At 36.7% G+C, this 19,195-nt stretch overlaps 1 protein-coding gene across 8 annotated transcripts in view; it reads right to left on the bottom strand.

Annotated features, from left to right (window-relative positions):
* The window catches only part of akap13 (A-kinase anchoring protein 13), a 94,123-nt gene that overhangs the window by 15,687 nt on the left and 59,241 nt on the right, over positions 1 to 19,195 (bottom strand). For 4 of the 8 annotated variants that reach the window (XM_081356761.1, XM_081356763.1, XM_081356764.1 and 1 more), the window contains exons 11-22: positions 17,558 to 17,886; positions 15,746 to 15,793; positions 14,857 to 14,916; positions 13,400 to 13,586; positions 9,875 to 9,971; positions 7,695 to 7,743; positions 7,328 to 7,442; positions 4,560 to 4,722; positions 1,046 to 1,113; positions 677 to 743; positions 429 to 579; positions 55 to 164 (exon numbers count right to left, since the gene is read on the bottom strand). In XM_081356761.1, the coding sequence (XP_081212887.1) occupies positions 55 to 164; positions 429 to 579; positions 677 to 743; positions 1,046 to 1,113; positions 4,560 to 4,722; positions 7,328 to 7,442; positions 7,695 to 7,743; positions 9,875 to 9,971; positions 13,400 to 13,586; positions 14,857 to 14,916; positions 15,746 to 15,793; positions 17,558 to 17,886 (1,444 nt within the window). The remainder of the gene's footprint in view (positions 1 to 54; positions 165 to 428; positions 580 to 676; positions 744 to 1,045; positions 1,114 to 4,559; positions 4,723 to 7,327; positions 7,443 to 7,694; positions 7,744 to 9,874; positions 9,972 to 13,399; positions 13,587 to 14,856; positions 14,917 to 15,745; positions 15,794 to 17,557; positions 17,887 to 19,195) is intronic. The other 4 variants (XM_081356762.1, XM_081356765.1, XM_081356767.1 and 1 more) reach the window with 3 other exon arrangements.

Below are 19,195 nucleotides of genomic sequence, written 5' to 3'. Positions count from 1 at the left end.
GCCTTTCCTCTAGTAATGTTAGTAATGATTCCAGTACAAGATGAAGAGACTTACCCTCATCGGTAAGAGATTCCGTGGATTCGGTGACTTTACTGGTCTTGTGAAGGGAGTCGGTAGACTGGGACAGAAACTTCAAAGTCTTTAGAGGAGGGTCTTCCATTTGTCTGAATGTACAAAGAGCAGAATATATATTGTAAACTGCATGATTTAAAGCCTTACTGGTTACATAAAACCATGACTATACAAAATTAAAATATAAAGTACACAATTCTTAAAGGTTTAATAATGATGAATTAAATGCAACGGTAAAGAATAAAATAGATAAATACTGTAGGTCTCCAAGAATAAGCAAAGAGGCAAACATGTAGAGCAATTTCAATATTAAATCTAAAAACATCTGTATGTTTTCAGTTAGCAACGGCACTGACCCTGCGATGTTATTAATGGACATGCTCTTGGACAGCGGGTTGCTGTTGAAAGACATGATACTGCTGGGGCTTTTCCGAGGAGGGGCGAGAGGAGCGGGTTGGTCATCAGGAACAGAAATGGCGGACCATGGACGTTCCCGTGCCGGGAGGGCTAAACAGATCAACGACAAATTGTCATATTTTTGAATGATACAAATAAAGAAGAAATACACAAAACAAAGAAAAACATGATTGTGTGAGGAAATTACTTTTACTCCGAAGAGTGACACCAGGCGTCGAGGCAGAATCAGGCACGGTCTGCTGCTGTTTTTGCTGCTGAAAGAAATATTTTAACCTTTAATTTTTTTATAACGAAATAGCTGACTCAAAAATGAAAGTTCTGTAACCACACTCATGCCATAGTTTTATGAATAACATCATACAGGTTTGGAAAGATATGAGCACTGTAAACACTGACATAATCTTTATTTTTTGGTTAAACATTCTCTCTCGTCATATTATTCCTACTGTTTTGATCATAGAACGACCATAATTTGAATACAACAAAGAAACGTATAAACACAATAGTCCTGTTTATGACAGTCATATGAGATCCAACATAAAAGTCAATGAATTACCTTCATTTTGACCTTAGCACAAACAGGAAGACTTTCTCTGCAACCTTTGTGGACATGTGCATTGCAATCTGAAAACAAACACACAAACCATATGGTCAGTCCTGAATGCAAATGCCTTAATCCATCAGTTTAAAGCAATATTCCACTTGATCTCATTCAAAAGCAGATAGAATGAACCTTAAGCTGTAAAATAGCAGTAAATGGAATAAACATATGGAAAAAAGTGGCCAAATACTAAGACTGTGCCATTTCCTGCTTCCCCGTTCGTGTAGGAGAGAGTGAGATTAGTCCTTTCCTGCGTGTCTCCACCTCTGCCAAACAGCTGATGTTTACCACAAATTTAGCTACAAACACTTCAGTTGAGTCATTGTTTATACTCATTTTCTCTATGAAAACAAGCTAAAATTGTGAGTTTCAGAAGTTAATTTGAATTAAAATTCAGAAACACTATGCAATAAGCGATTGGCTATTTCAAATGTATGACCGATTTGATGTTATGCAGATTTACTATCAATGTAATGCTAAACAAAAACGCTAACTTTAATGCTGCTAATGCTCAGTCAAAACATACCTGCACGGATGGTTCTTTTGCCTTTCTTTAACTGTGTACTTTGCACCTCATGACCACAAAACTACAGCAGAGTTAGACACACCCAAAACAGATTTACAAGCTTTAAAAAAACAAAACCACAAACGAGATTGTGTGGCTGATGGCATCAAGGGCTGCTAGACCTACAACAACCTACATGTCCGAGGGCGTATAGATTATGATTTTTCCCTGCAAGCTCACAACTTTCCCCACTCCTACACAAAAGCAAACCCCACACAGTCACGGAAAGTGACTATTTTATAAGAAAACAAGCATACACTAGTGTGGAGTCAGTAAATTTTTAAATAAAAATTAAACAGATCAAAAGTGTCTTTATGCGGTTTCAAATCGTTTCAAATAAATGCTGTTCTATTGAACTTTCTATTCATTAAAGATATATCACTGTTTCCACAAAAATACTAAGCAGCAGCAGCATCCAACATTGATAATAAGAAATGTTTCATTATCATCAAATCAGCATATTAGAATAATTACTGAAGGATCATGTGACTGAAAACTTGATTGATGGCTGCTGAAAATTACATTTTAAAACGTATTAAAACTGAAAACAGCTATTTTAAATTGTAATATTTCACAATATTACTGTTTTTACTGTAAAATAGATTATTGAGATGGAAGAAATGAAATAACTTTTCAAAATGAATTTGCAGTGAAAGTCATGCTATGACATTAACAGTTAATTTTTTTTTTAACCTGCCTACATGGGCTTGATGACCTCATCAGAAAAGTGATTTCTTTTCAGACAACCCATATTCAAAACAAATATGCAGCTTTGCACATATTCAAGAATGTAAAATGCAAGGCAATTTTTTTTATTATAATAATAATCTTTAAATAAATTACCACACACAAAAACATTACCCACTAAAATATTGCTTCATCTATTTTGTGACAAGACTTTTAGAGATCTATATTAAAGGTTAATAATATATTTTTACCCGCCTACATGGCCTTGATGACATCATCAGAAAAATAACTTCTTTTCAGGCAACCCATATTAATTTTTTTTAAAGCAGTTTTGCACATATCCAAGAATGTACAATTTAAATTTTTTTTAATTTTTTTAATTATAATACTGTCTTTAAATAATAACCACACACAAAAAAAACATTACCCACTAAAAAAAAAAATGCTTCATCTATTTTGTGACAAGGCTTTTAGAGATCTATATTACTGGTTACTGATTTTTACTCGCCTACATGGCCTTGATGACATCATCAGAAAAGTAATTTCTTTTCAGGCAACCTATGCAGTTTTGCACATATCCAAGAATGTAAAATTCAAGGCAATTTTTTTATTATTTTTTTTATTTCATTTTTTTAATTGTAATAATAATGTCTTTAACCAGACCAAACTTTCAGAGATAATATCAAACCAGCATCAACAAAAAATGTTAGTGTCAGTCACTTTTGGGAAATGAGAGGAAACGGTAATGAGTCTGCCAGCACATCCTCTGAGAACAATAAACAGAGCGCTACAGTACGGCGGATGTTCCAGTGCACTGACTGGTCTCAGTGAGGAGCTGAACCTCGCCAGCTGTGTGCGGGTGGAGCGACAGAGTGATGCAACATTGTGTAATGCCAGACTGGGCAGATAGCCATGATCCTGACTCCATTTTTCCCCCTTCATTTCTTTAAAAATGCACTCATTTTGAAGCGCATATCAACCCAATTCTCCACACATATTGTACACAACATTGTCTCTCTAGAAACCTGTGGCTTATAATCAAAAATAAGAACGCAAAGGCAGACGGTCTAATTAAAATAGCGTTGTTATTTCTAGAGACAATCTGTAGGCAATTTCTCTATGGATTGAATTTATTTAACCCACTTCCTGTGTGAATCTCCTGCAATGCAAGCCTTTGCAAAAATAAAAAACTTTCGCAGCGGTAAATTAAATTCTGAAGCACACGGCTGCACTGCAAATGTCAGTAAAGAAGGAAGTGCCAAAAAAAGACACCAGCCTATGGCAAAACAAAAGAAAGCGGAACGAGTGCAAAGAGTAGAACAACGCAGTATTTTAACAACGTTTCGTTCTTGCACACATTTTATTTAATAAAAAACCCTGTATCTGTATTGAGTTAATCAATATTGTCTGTAATTGTATATTGTATATTCAATATTGTCTACTGTATTGAGCTACCCTGGCTAATTTCATGTCGAGAAAGAGATTAAAAAGGTTTACATTTTATCTTAGGTAGAAATTCTAAAACTAGATCTGGTCTTACTTCATTTAAAATCTTTTCATAAGAGTCAACTGAAAAATAAAGAATTATTTTTCCTTTGATTTAAGCTTATTTTCCTTTCCTTTTTGATTTGAGTTATTTTTTCCACACATTTAGAAAATTTGTGACCCCAAGTAGGGAAACTATGAAATAAGAGTGTAATGGAATAGTATAGAATGTAGAACACAGAAAAAGAGTACAAACTAGAATAGAGTAATAAGTAGTACAGAATAGTAACGAGAGTAGAGTGTATAGAAAAGAAAAAAAGAGTATAGTATGTATAGAGTTGAGTATATAATGCAGAATAGAGTAGAGAGCAGAATATAGAACAGAAGGAACAAGTAAAGAGGATAAGTGAAAAGTATGAAGTGTAGAAAAGATTGGAATAGAATTATAGAACAGTAGGGTATAAGAGTAGAATATACAATAGAAAAGAAGAGTAGAAGCTGTAGACATAGTAGATGAGTAGAATTTAGAGTACAATAGAAGAATAAAGAAGAGCATAAAGGAAAGAGTGCAAAAGATTCAAATAGTTGTAGAATAAACAGAAGAGTATTGAAGAGAATAAGATAGAAGAATATAAAACAGAAAAGAAGAGTAGCCAATAGAGTTTAGAATAGTAAAGAGGATTATAGAGTAGAAAAGAGTTCTATACGCTATAATAAGGGATGTGCTCTTACTGGTGCAGAGGAAAGCATCTTTAGTGTTGATGGGTTTGTTGCACTGATGGCAGAGGATTGTGGGTATTGCCATGATGGCAGTGAAGAGATGCCCATTTGAGGATCTCCTCTCCTTGTCTTTGGCATCTTTATCACGCTCCTTATTCTTATCTTTCTCCTTCTCCTGCAAAATACAAAACAAAAGGTGAATAAATAACTGTAAGTGTAGTTGTGTGATGTACAGTGCTTTCAGCATTACAGCAGCTGGCAGACAGTCAGAGCGGTGCATTAGACTCAATTACAGCGGGGTCCCGACACAGATGTGAGATTAAATGGGAGCGAGGCACATCCATCATAAAACTCACAGTGTCAGCAGACCACTACTGAGCATCCATCAGAGGAGAAACCTCATCAGCTCCACAATCAATACTTTCATTCATTTTCATCTTTCATCTCCAACTGCAGGGATGAAACACACTTCAATACATTCTCAACATCTCTTGTATCCATCGCTACTTTATCAATATATACCATATCTACCTACTGTATCATCCATTCATCCACCCACCTATACATCCATCCATCCATCCATCCACCTATACATCTATCCACCTATACATCCATCCATCTACCCACCTACCTATCCATCCATCCATCCATGCATCCACCAATCCCTCCACCCACCATTCCATCCATCCATCCATCCATCCATCCATCCATCCATCCATCCATCCATCCATCCATCCATCCACACATACATCTATCTACCCACCCACCCATCCATCCATCCATCCATCCATCTATCACCCACCTATCCATGCATCCATCCATGCATCCATTCACCCATCCATTCACCCATCTATCCATCCATCCACACATACATCTATCTACCCACCTATCCACCCATCCATCCATCCATCCACCCATACATCCATCCATCCATCCATCCATCCATCCATCCATCCATCCACCTATCAATCCATCTATCACCCACCTATCCATGCATCCATTCACCCATCCATTCACCCATCCATCCATCCATCCATCTCCCCCCCCACCCATCCTTCTTGTTTCTCTGACAGCGCATGATGTGTCAAAACCACAGCCAATTACAGTAATGCACTTGAGAAAAAGATATCTCAAGTGGAACCACAAAGCACGGATTGTGGCAATTTATACAGACCACCCTGATTACAAAATCCTGTCTGATCTGCTCCAACAGCCAACAGTACTGTACCAAGATTATGATCACAGCAAGCAAAAAAAAAAGAAAAAAAAAAATACTCAAAAGGATTAAAAGGTGTCTGATAACCTAATTCTTAGTATCCCATACCTGCTAAATAAGTAAAAAATTTGTGCAAATTTATTGAACTAGTATGGCAGTGAGTATGGTCGGGTGGCTTAATATCACGACATTAGAAAAAGTTATTCGGCTAAAAATTGTATTGGAAGGAAGAGGGTCAAAATGCACTTCCCAAAGAGTTTAAACAAGCCTAAATTGTAAAAACATGTCAAAGCCAACAATAGGAAAACAAAAAACCAACAGAAGTAATTCAAGTATTTCCCAACTGGGGTGAAACGATGATCTCAGCACATAAAAAAAAGTTAAAACAAGTTGCAAAGTTAATTAAATAAATTTTACATCAAACCTCTAAACATAATATTCACAAACACCCCTACTGTACATCAAACAAATGTCTCTTTTCAATGTTCATGATGAAAAAGACTTAACAAGAACAGTATAACAGTAACAATATTTGGTATCACAGTCCTACCTCACCCAGACCACCAGTATTCTTGATCTTCAGTGACCGCCCCTGCGGTAAAAACCTACGACACAACATAGACATCCCAGATGCTGGCAGCCAGTGAGTGCACTGGCCAGAAGGTATAGCAGATGAGGTTGTATCTGTCTACACAAACACACAAGTTCCCATGACGGAGTGCAGGCGAGTCAGCCAGAGGAAGTGACTGCTGCAGTTTCTTTCTGTCGTCTTTCACATTTGGGCTCAACTTAAAGACACAGTGCACTTCCTTTTACCGAAGACCTTCCCTAGTACACGAGACAGCTTGTTTGTTTGCTTTGTGTTGCCCATTCGATCTAAATCTAAATTCCAATCGACACCGCAATTAATTCAGACCCAGGGAGACAATGTGACAACAAAAAATTGAAATGCATTTCCTGTCTACATCACTGACCTAGTTACCAAAAGCATTTGGTTAAGCATAAGTCAAGGCTGTGGTATTCTTTAGTCTCCTAAGTAATCATATCTAAAGAACTAAACCATATATGGTGGCCCGGCCCGGCTGGTTCAGGTAGACAACTAAAATATGTCATTAAGGTTCTCTGAAACTGTGTGGTAATAGATTTTAACATGTATTTGTTTTCACAGAATTTCGGAAGCTGTAAAGCCTATGTGCCAGTGAGAGGGTATATTTAAACAGAGCCATATAGAGACCACAGCTTGCTTCTACATCCTGTTGAACTTCCCTACTGTGAGCCCTTACACAGACAAAGAGTGCACAACGTTGCCTGCACAAGAGCAACCTGCAAACATATAACATCCTCAGATAGTGCAGGGGTTGCTGAACGCTTTCACACCGTCAGCGACCTCATCATCTACAGGAACCACAGAAAACCTCAAAGTTAAATAGCAGGTGCATGCTGCATTATCTCAGAATGAGATGTGCCATAATAAATGATGACATCTGTTTCCACTTATGAGATCTGACACACAGCAAATATATATCCTAAGCAAACCCTAACCTCTAATCCATTATATACCAACCTTGCTCTTCTTGCTCATCTTGCTCTTGAGGTAACTGAATGTCCTGCTCACTTTGGTTCCTACAACTTTGCCTTCACTGTCACTTCGTAGCGGACCTGGATCCTCTTCTGATATACTGAATGAGACAAAAGGGAACATAAAAGGGGGAAATCTGAAACTGACAATATTGTTGGAGCTGTGGCCTAGTAGTTATACATGTGTTTTGAGTCTGACACAACATTTCTTGGTTTCATTTACAGTGCTGGGTATTAACTGTAATCTGGATTACATAATCCGAATCCAAAAATTATATACTTGTAATTAGATTACATTACATTTTAAAATATATACACGTTAACACTATTAGCATGTGATGCAGGTGTCATACCTGTACTCTAATGATCCTGATGTACCTGTGAACGAGCCCAATCCTGAAACTAGAGAAAAACAATCGATTGACATTATTAATCACTTTGCAGTGATTCTCTGGAGTTCTGTACTTGTACAAAAGAAATTACACAAGCAGTTTTGTGGTATTTATAGACTCTTAAGGCACAGCCCTGCAGAGAACAAAGTGAGGCAATTTTTCAAGCGAAATGGCACATTTATACAACATTGAAAAAGCATCCATTGTTCTGCAACCACAAAAACTGTTAAAGATGAAAATGACTAATCATGTTTTGGAAAGACTGGAGAAACTTGCTTATATTGTTTTTGCCTTCTATAGTAAACTATTACACTGTGTTTGTACAGTAGGTTGTTTATGATACCTCTGACAGATGGGTTTGGCTCAGCTATGTACAGATTAAGAAAAAAAGAGAGTAAAATAAAATCAATAAAGAGTTTTTTCTTAGTTCTACTGTTGACAGTTACTGCTTTAGCCTGTAGGGTCAGTATAATTTACACTGCATATTAAGATATAAAATGTAATGTATATCTAAACAATTAAGCTTCACATTTAAAAATAAAAAAATGCTGTACAAACCATTGATGCAAGCCTTTATTTGCTTGGGATTGCCATGTTCAGGTGAAAGCTTTATCTGCCTTTTTGGCTATCTAGACATTTCTTTTTACAAGGAACTCTAAGCAGCTGTGAAATCTAAAAGCAGTGCTATGAAATGTGTTTATGTGGATTTGAATGACTTTGAAAGACATGGCGAGAGATGGAGCCAATGGAAAGAAACTATACAGACGTGGCAATGTCTCATTTGGGAGACCCACTATCCGTGACATCCGTCCAATAATCCGCAGGAATGACTTGAGTAAAAGAATGTGCTTACTAAAATACCATTTTTCTGTCAGACGTGGGACTAGGAAGGATTCTTGGCAAATGCATCGCAAGCATGCGCTTCCGCTGCACATACTTAATGAGCGTAGTGGCGTTACTGTGGCAGTAACAAACCACCACAGTACTCAAGGGGGTGAAGTACTCTGAATATCTGTGCCAGTAAACCAGATGTATTATAATTCTGAAAGCTAGTTATAAACTTGTCAACAACTTAACTAACTTTAACCCGCTCAGCAAGATTCTCTTCAAAGTTTTGATCAAAAAGTGATATAAAGGTGCAATAAAATAAATGCATCACCAGACAACATGCACATTATAAACAAAGTTCATTAAGTTATTGCGTAGAGAATTAAAAAAAAAAAAAACATTTTATTATTTTGGCACTTCAGTCAATCAGTGTTAATTTTCTACCATTTTTTTAACCTATAGGTTAGATAAATCCGGCTAGATAAAAAAAAAATTAGGCAGATCAATAACTCAACACTGTCATAAAAGTGATTCACTCACCACATGGGACAATTGAAATAAATATTGAATAGGTGTTTTCAAGGGGCCAGTCTGATCAATAACTTAGTGACACAAGGGAAGTAGGGGGCACACTTCACATTAAGCAGGGGTCGGGCAGGGGCCATGCCAGGCATTGTGGGATATTATTTTACTTACTGACTGCCTCCTCCTCATCACTGGATGAAGAGCCAATAGAAAAGAGAGTTTTAGATTTGGGGAGCAAGGGCGAGATGCTGAAGGAGAAGGAGATTCGCCGCTTGGGTCGTGGCCGTCCGATCGCTGGTTGGTTCCATGATCACATGGGCAAAAAAGATCAGAGCAGGCATTATAAAAAAATTGGGTGCTAATACACTGGCAGTAAATGTCCACTCCCTTAAAGAGACACCACAGTGAAAGTGAACCACGGCAGGTCCAAATCTGATGAGCTGAAGAATACCAACAATCCCAGTTGATACAGGACATTTTTTGTAAAAATAAAAATCCCAGGACACGAAATCAGGGTGTTAGATTATGACTGTCAGGAAGTGAGTGGTCAGTGTGTGGTCATATTTGACTGAATGTTTCCACTACTTCTCTTTCGACAAGGGCATGAAAAGAGGTCAGCAGAGAAAAGAAACGGTCTGAACTCTGCAACATCTGATCTAAGCTTATTTATATGCTTTATTTCAATTGCTTTTTAAACATAAAATACATTTTTGCATTACAGTGCTGCAGAGCTCAGAGTGGCACGGTGAGACGCAGAATAGAAAACCAGAGAGGGTGTTTAAACTCACCGTCCAGGTCTTTCTGACTGATGGCCAACATGGAGACAGACTTGGTGAGAATGGGTTGTGAAGGTGGGACACATCTTCGTCCAGAATGGATGGACTTCTGAAAGCAGCGTACATGACAAATAAGTCAATCAATGTAATTAAATGCAATAAAATTATTACTACAAAATTTCATGGAAACTGATTGTGGTCATAAACATGTCAACAATAAATAAACTTTAAAATATATGATCAAATATTAAAATATATATATAAAAAAACTACTTTAAATGGTTTGAATAATACATTTATAAAATGAATATAAAATTAAAATAATATATCAATAACAATATTATGATATTAAGATAAATATTAAAATATAAATAAAATTCTACAAAGTAATATAGTTAGTTTAAATGGTTTTAAATGAACTTACTAAAATATAAATTAATAAAAAAAAAATCAAATATCTTTTAGTATAAGGTCTCATCTTTCCTTTCACAGAACAAAAAGCTAAATGATAACCAATTATGTTTTAAAAGTGGCGATTTAAACGAGACTGCCTTGCTGTCGGTTATTGAATCTCTACTGATTGCAAGAGCTAATTCCAAATCATCAGTTCTCATGCTGGTAGGTCAACACTGCACTGGCTCCTTATTAAACATTGTATATTTTTTTAATATTGCTGATCACTTACAAAGCACTAAATGGTTTAGCTCCACAGTACTTGAGCGAGCTCTTAACGCATTATCGTCCTTCACGTCTATTGCGATCTCAAAAATTTGGCCAGTTGATAATACCTAGAATATCAAAATCGACTGCTGGCGGTAGATCCTTTTCCTATTTAGCACCTAAACTGGAACAGTCTCCTTAACTTTGTCCGGGAAGCAGACACACTCTGTCAATTTAAATCTAGACTAAAAACACATCTCTTTAACCTGGCATACACATAGAAAATTATACTAGACACGACAACAACGCATGATGTAGTCAGCCGGATCCGGGTCTATATCCAGATCAGATGGAGGACCTATGCCTAGACACGACCACAACGCATCCTTGAAGTGTCAGCAGAGATTGTGTCAATTAGACTCTCCTCTGTGAAGGCCTCATCAACACGACGTGATGACTTCGATCTTTAACCAGATGGAACTGGATAATATTCTGATTGTTCCAATCCAATCTGACCTATAATGCTGCCTGAATCATATCATACACTGCTCATTTGTTGGCCAGAGGAGAACTGGCCCCACGACTGAGCCTGTTTTTTTCCAAGGTTTCTTTCTCCATTCTGCCACCTGATGGAGTTTTGGTTCCTTGCCACTGTCGCCTTTTTTCACCTTTGTTGCCACTGGCTTGCTTAGTTGGGGACATTAAATTTAACATTTAATATTCAACAATAATATTGATCTGCCTGCATTGACACCATTATATGAGAACTGAATTGAGCTGGACAATGACATAACGGTTTTCTCCAGAGCGGCTATATATATATATATATATATATATATATATATATATATATATATATTTCTCCGCTCTGGAGAAAACCGTGATGTCATCGTCCAGCTCAATTCAGTTATATATATATATATATAAATGAACTTAATTAATAACTTTTTTTACATCACAAATGAAACATCACTCAGCTCACTTAAGCTGGACTGTGACACTATTTTATTCTGGAAACAAACTTTGTCGCATTATTTTCCTGTTATCTCTGTAAAGCTGCTTTGAAACAATCTGCATTGTAAAAAGCGCTATGTAAATAAATGTGACTTGACTAGATCTATCTGCAGCTTTTGACATTTTATCATCGGATCCTTGTGTCCACCCTCTCATCACTGGGCATTACTGGAACTCCACTTTGCTGGTTTGAATCTTATTTTACAGGTAGGTCTTTTGAATCCAAAATACATCAACTGGTCACCGGGGTACCTCAGGGTTCAGTTCTTGGACCCCTCCTCTTCTCCATATACACTACATTACTGGGACCCATTATACAGGTTACTTCTACCATTGCTATGCTTATGACACACAGCTCTACTTTTCATTTCAACCAGACGATCCCATGGTAGCTGCACAGACCTCAGACTGCCTGGTGGACATTTTGGATGAAATGGATGAAAGAATATGCAAACACATGCAACTCAACTTAGCAAAGACAAAACTTCTCGTCTACCCAGCCACTTCATCAGTACAGCACAATTTCACAGTCCAACTAGGTTCAGCGACAATAATCCCATCGAGTTCGGCCAGGAATCTTGGGGTAATTTTGGATGACCAGCTGACCTTCGAAGACCACACTGCTGCAACAGCATGTAGATGCATCATGCATGTTTGCACAACTCCTCGTCTAGGCCCTTGTCATTTCTAGGCAGGACTATTGCAACACCCTTCATGTGCAATCAAAACCACTTCAAATTATTCAAAACGCAGAGGCTCGACTGGTCTTCACCGAACCCAAAAGAGCCCATGTCACGCCGCTGTTTATCTCTCGGCACTGGCTTCCGGTAGCAGCTTGCATAAAGTTCAAGACATTGGTGCTGGCCTACATGATGGCCACAGGCTCCGCCACTCTTACAGTGCTATGCATAAGTTTAGACACCCATGCTAAAGTTGACTAAAAAGAGGAATAAAAAAATCATCTTTTGGAAATTGAACAATGCCTTAATTTAAAAAATTAGGAAAAATCCAACCTTTAAGGACACCAATTTTCAGGGTGTAATTTCAAAATACAGGGTGCATAAGTTTGGACACCCCATGTTAAATTCCCATAGAGGCAGGCAGATTTTTATTTTTAAGTATTTTTTTTTTCCAAGGGAACTTTATTAGGATGCATAGTATCTTAAAAAAAATATATAAAAAAATACTTAAAAATAAAAATCTGCCTGCCTCTATGGGAATTTAACATAGAGGTGTCCAAACTTATGCACCCTGTATTTTAAGGAAGAACATTTATTTATTTACGATACATTATTCATTCACAAAGAAAATTGGTGTCCTTAAAGGTTGGATTTTTCCTAATTTTTTAAATTAAGGCATTAAGTTCAGTTTCCAAAAGATGATTTTTTTATTCCTCTTTTTAGTCAACTTTAGTATGGGTGTCTAAACTTATGCATAGCACTGTATCTCCACTCTGCCCTCCAGGAACCTGTGGTCAGTAAGTGAGAGTTGCCCTGTGGCACCATCACAGAGAAACATCTACTTCATTATATTACTTTGTCAATGCTCTCATAATTTTCCTCCCTATTCTAGCTTGTACTATCCTGAGCGATGGCTGAAACTTTGTATTACTAGCACTTCTCATGCTTATTGCCTCTTTATGATGAATCGCTTGGTGTATTCCTTAAATGTAAGTCACTTTAGATTAATATTAATTTAACTGGTTCAAGTAATATAGTTTTAATAGATTTTGTTACATTCATATTAAATTAATTTTATGTGTGGTCACAGGTGCATATATTGGCTTTTTGTCTATGTCTATGAATGTTGTACTACCAATCAGGTTTCAACACTGGATCTATCCATTCATAAATGGTATTTTACCTGACTGTCTAAACTGCTGCAGTCGCCCAGGTCTGATTCCTGCTCCTCTTCAGTCAGGGACACAAGCGAGCCTCTCTCTTCTCTGTCCAGCTTTGACGGACAGTTTGGTTCCTGGCTGGCCTCCCCTACATGCTGGATCAGACTTTTCCTTCCTTCCTTCTCTGCTGCAAGTCCTTCCAGGCTGTAACTGTGGAAATAAATATGTGATTATGCCTGAATGTCTTTGCGGATGAGATATTTTAAAAAGGTGAGATGGTGACGACATGTTAAGTACACACTGAATCACCCAAGATCTTTTACCTTCTTGTGGGTGACATTTAAACACACAATAAACTGCTAGCCACAAACTCATTGAGACATGCAAAAAAAAAAAAAAATGAAACCAAGCAAAATCATTCAAGCTCTGCCACAGAAATGGTTAGCCATTTTACACACGGTGAAAGTCAATGCAAAACGTTTTACAGTGACCTAAACATGTGTTTGGACACACAAAAAATTGTTTTTGAATGCCACTCAATTAAGTATCAAACCAAATTGCATATATTAAGAGTGCAAGCCAATCACTTCAATAAAGGTTATTTGTTGAGTTTTAAATTATAAAAACAGCATGCTTTCTAACGAACTGTTAAAATTAAGACTACATATATTTTGACACTTTCTCATTGCTCATTGTCAAACATTAGAGTGTCATGTGCATACATCTACTGGTGGCCAATGTGAATTTGAGGGCAAGTTACTTCATAGATGCAGTGAAAATTACTTTTGGATCAAATGGTTAAAAGCAATTACTGAAATGGCTCAGAAAAGTTAGTTCTGGAAAAAAAGAATAATTTGTTTGCAGATGCCACATTGAATGCAATGAAATTCAATCATTTAAAGTGCAGTGTAAGTATTCCAATAGTTTTTTGGACCACTGTATGTACAAGATCTAAACTACATGCTAAAAAACATGAAATGGTTTAAATTTACTTCACGCTAATTGTTCAGAAAGCAACTATGTTGAGTGTGATGTGTTCTGAAATTCTTTCTAACAGGAAACGCTTAAAGTGATAATGTGGTAAGACAAAAGTAAAAACATCTCACCTCTCATCAGGTTCTGAGATCCAGATCAATATGTTAGTCATTGTTTACATTAGTTAATATCTGCTGTGAGTTTAATCTCTACTGTTCGGCTAAACGGATTCATGAAAGTGGCCGTTTCTGTCTCAGACAATGAAGTAAGCGGAAGTGACTGCAAGGGTGTTTGTGGTCTCAAATGTTTGTCCGGAGAGGAGTGAAGACTAAACCATAGAAAGGAAGTAGACTAACACACGCAACACACAATAATCCATCCACATACACCTCTGTTTTTACACAAACACACCATTTGTGCTTTCATAATGCAATTCATGCCGTAACCATTACCCAAGAAGTAGTTTTCTTTAAAGATTTTAGACACTTCCTCTTTTTTTTTTTACCTTCTTTCATTTATTTCGTCGTTTTCTGTGTGCAGGACAACCGAAGGACACCAGCTCATGCTTCATAGTTACGCACATGAAAGGAGGATGGAAGGATGGATAGAAGGATGGATGGATAGAAAGATAAAAGAGAAACTTGTTAGTACAAAGACCAGATCTAAAAGAGGCCCTTGAACATTTAACATTACGTAACTTTTTTGTATGATACATCGTACAGGGTTATTATACTTAACTAAAACATTTTTATCAGTTGGAATAAAATAAACGTTAACTAAAATATTTATTAAAAATATTTTATTTCAGATAGTTGGCAAGGAAACTGAAATGATAATAAAAAAAGAAACTTTTTAATCTCTTTTTAATCTTTCAAACTGTTCTTTACCAAATACAAATACTGAAAGTTGATAAGTCGCAATTATGAGTATTTCATGATATTACAAGTCTATAACTCGCAATTATGATTTTATTTCCTGAAATTTCAAGTTTATAACTCACAATTATGACTTTATTTCTCACAATTCCAAGTTTATATCTCACAATTCAGATTTTTTTGAGTTTAGGTAATTCCGAAATATTAACTCAGAATTGCGAGAATTGCGAGTTATAGACTTGCAATTGTGAGGAAAAAAGTCAGAATTGTGATTTTTTATAGGCGAGAACCTTTTTTATTCCATGGCGGAAACAAGGTTAATATAACACTGACACTGTAAACTAAATATGTTAAACTTCGAAGAGATTCATGGGATGTTTTGATGAGATCAGTTAGTGACAGTTTTTCCCACAACATATGGTGCACACACCACAACAGCATTTTAAATATTTCCATGGACCATTCAGAAACAGTTTGATGGGGACCCTGAGCGGAAAGAGTGAAAATGGATGATGGTACCTTCTCCTATGGCCTGTAGACCTGCGCTCCACTTCACCTCCTGACGAACTGGAAAAAGTGATGGATGAAAATGATGAGGAGAAGATGGATAGACAGAAATAATGAAACAAAAATGAATATGAAGAGCGGATGATTGACAGCCCTAGGAATGTTTACTAGAATGATTAATTAAACAAGATTAAAAACATTCAAATATAGATGCAAATATATTATGCACCAATACATACATTTTTGGATGATACCAATAACTGATAATTATTCTAATAATAATTATAAATGAATAGTCTGATAGAAATTATAAATATGTAATAATCAATTATATAAAAATGTACTATAATTACTGAAACTTTCTAAAATATTTATTTTTATGCTGTAATTATGGTCAATATAATAAATTAATTATAAAATATAGTCAATATAATGAAATTATTCTGGTTTTGCAGTCCTTTTTTTCTTAAAATATACATAATGTTTATTGTATTTTATACGAACAACTTTATTTGTATAAACTATAATATATATATATATATATATATATATATATATATATATATATATATATATATATATATATATATATATATATATATATATATATATATATATAAACACAACCTAAAGGTTCCAGGCAAATAATTTTACTTAATTTTAAGTCAATAAATTTAAAAAGATAGTGGTTTATAGGATATAAATTAATAATTAATTTCAGAATTTTTTTTACATATTGGGTTCTCTTCAGCATGAAAAGAAACACAACCATAATGTTAACCATGATGTTCCTCTTTTCTGTCTTTCTGAGTATTAGAGGATATCTGTTTTATCATTAGCAGGAACAAAGTCTTGTGTGACCCAAACACAGCTCTTTCTTTCTCACAGAACATCTGCCTGCTTACAAAGCCCACAGAGGAAAGAGCCCTCACACTTCAGGGATTTCCCTTCATAAACACACAAACACATTCACATACAGACTGCCAATGACTCAGGGGAGAGCTGTACACAAAGCAAAACTAATGCGAAGATGATGGGACAAAAAACAAAACTGAGCAACTGCAAGCGTAACTGCAGCTTTGCATACCACACATCTGATTAGAATAAGAGCTTGAAATATCACAAACTGATTAGCCTGCTATCTCAGCATACCTCTACCTGATAATCTTTGATTATTTTCTAGAACTAGATACTGCGATATGTTTTGGAACATTATTAGCCTGCTATCCCAACACCCTGCTAACCGATTAGCCTGGTAGCTTAGCATACCACTAGTAAACTAACAAGGTAGCTTCCATTACTACAGAAGGACAATCTAAAATGGTCTTTTAATTATCTAAAAGAAGATATTGCATTATGTTCATCATTACAAATGGCTACCTTTTAGGGTTTAAGAGGGATAGGATTCTCTAAATTTGCACTACACCAGACTGTGATGTAAAACTAAAGCCAATTGGCCATTAAGAGTAGTTCAAACCCCTCAATATGTCGTAACCCCAATGTCCTGTTTCAAGAGGACAGAAAAATGCTGTTTGCATTCCACAAAGTGACTTCAATTTTGACATGAACGCTTTGTGTATGTGTACAGACGAATGTGAAGCCTTTCAAAGTATACTCCATATTAGAACGTGTGCAAACAGTCGCTCAACACGTGTCTGTGCTATTTCTCTTAAAGAGTTATGACTGACAAAAAATGTTTTTGTCTTTTTCGACTGTAAAACTACAGCCTGGGCTGCATGATGACAATACTTGCATCACGTGAACTGTACACATATCCTAGCGTAAGTACACAGTGTTAAGTCACAAAACTGTGGAGATTCATACCTGCGCTGAGTAATCTCTGTCTCCCCTGCTGAATTTTTGCCCGGGCCCCAGCTGTGCCTGCGGAAAGGAGACAGGGATCGTATGGAGGTGCGTAAAATGGCCGACCGCTCCGGGACCTCGGTCAGACGGTCCTTTTTTTCTTCCTCCTCCGTTTCTCTAGAAATGGGTGAAGCTCCAGGAGAAGTGGGATTTTCCTGACAGGTGTCTGATGCAGGGGCCTCTGTGCTGGCCTGAGGGATGGCGCTAGGGGTCCCCAGACTGGAGCTGTCATCTGTAGAGGACGAGTAGGTCATGGACACACCGCTGGTGAGAGTGACACTGTCCTCACCCTTTGATGGAGAAAGAGGACGACAATTAGAGTTTGCAAAAACAAAATCACTTTCGATCTAAACGTATTTGATGTTTGGAAGACAGCTAGTAAGACTGGGATTTTGGACCAATGAAATTGCACTGTGGGTTGAACTTCCCAACCTGATGTAATGAAAATCACATGTAGCGCCTGGTTAGGACAAGCGTATGTGAATTTTGCGAATGACTGCTGATGACGTACCAACTTTACATCTGCAGTGTACATACAAGCAGACTCATTTTTTTCCCCTGCAAACCCCATGGAGTCTCAGAGTTCTTTCCATCCTTATAAAGCTTACATAACATAGAAACACACACAGCCCTGACACTCATTTCCATTCACAGCGGCTCATTAGTTTCCTTGCATGCTGAGACCGCAGCCAGGAGAGGGGTGTGGTGAGCTAGCGGCTACATTACACACTAACCGTACCGTAATAGTTGACTTTATGAGCTATGGGGGGGGGGGGGGGGGGGGCACTTCCAGAACACAAGTCAAGCTTAGGTGAAGTGCCTCTACCTGCTTTCAGAGCTTAGAGAAAATGTAAGCATGCTACATGAAATTCCATGTACAATTCCAAGAGAAAAAGTAGGCTAGTTTGGGGACCATATAAAGCTAATGTCCTCCAAAAATAAACCTTTAGCCAATATAAGCATTTAAATATTTTCTCTTCTGACAAAATGAAGCAAAAACATCAAGCTTTGACTAATAAATTGCTCTTATGAATGAGAATTTGTTTTATCTTCGCATTGTGTGCAACCTAACTTAGCATAGCAAACTGCTAGCCAATTAGCCTGGCAGGTTAACATACCAATAGCTAATTAGCCTGCTAGCTTAGCGACAATAGGTGGGAACAGTCAGGTTCCAGAAGTAAAAATCCCATAAATTTTCTCAATAGGGAAATTAATTTATAAAGATAACTTAAAAACCTTTAAAGCTACAAGGTTGTTAATCAACAGTATATGCTTTTGTTGGAGCCATGTGCTCACATTATTTCAACTTTTTTTTATTATCTTGTCCAACAGCAGAATTCCTGGTGAAAAACTACATATAATACCCATAACTCTGCAAAGAAGTAACACCTTGAACACCTGCCAATTCCCATAAAGCACTGTGAATGACGTAGTTGAGTCAATCTCACTATGCTCTTTAACTAAAAATGTTAAATCTTTGAATCAATAGTTTTATATTGTAACAGTCAAAAACCTACGAAGCCCCTAAAGGGACATGGTGGTGGAAACCACTTGAGATGAGCCTATTCTGCTTTTCAAAAAAAGGATTGTAAAAAAATA

Source organism: Scardinius erythrophthalmus (assembly GCF_964197995.2).
Source record: "Scardinius erythrophthalmus genome assembly, chromosome: 24".
NCBI lineage: Eukaryota > Metazoa > Chordata > Actinopteri > Cypriniformes > Leuciscidae > Scardinius > Scardinius erythrophthalmus.
This window is presented reverse-complemented; position numbering and strand designations above follow the sequence as displayed.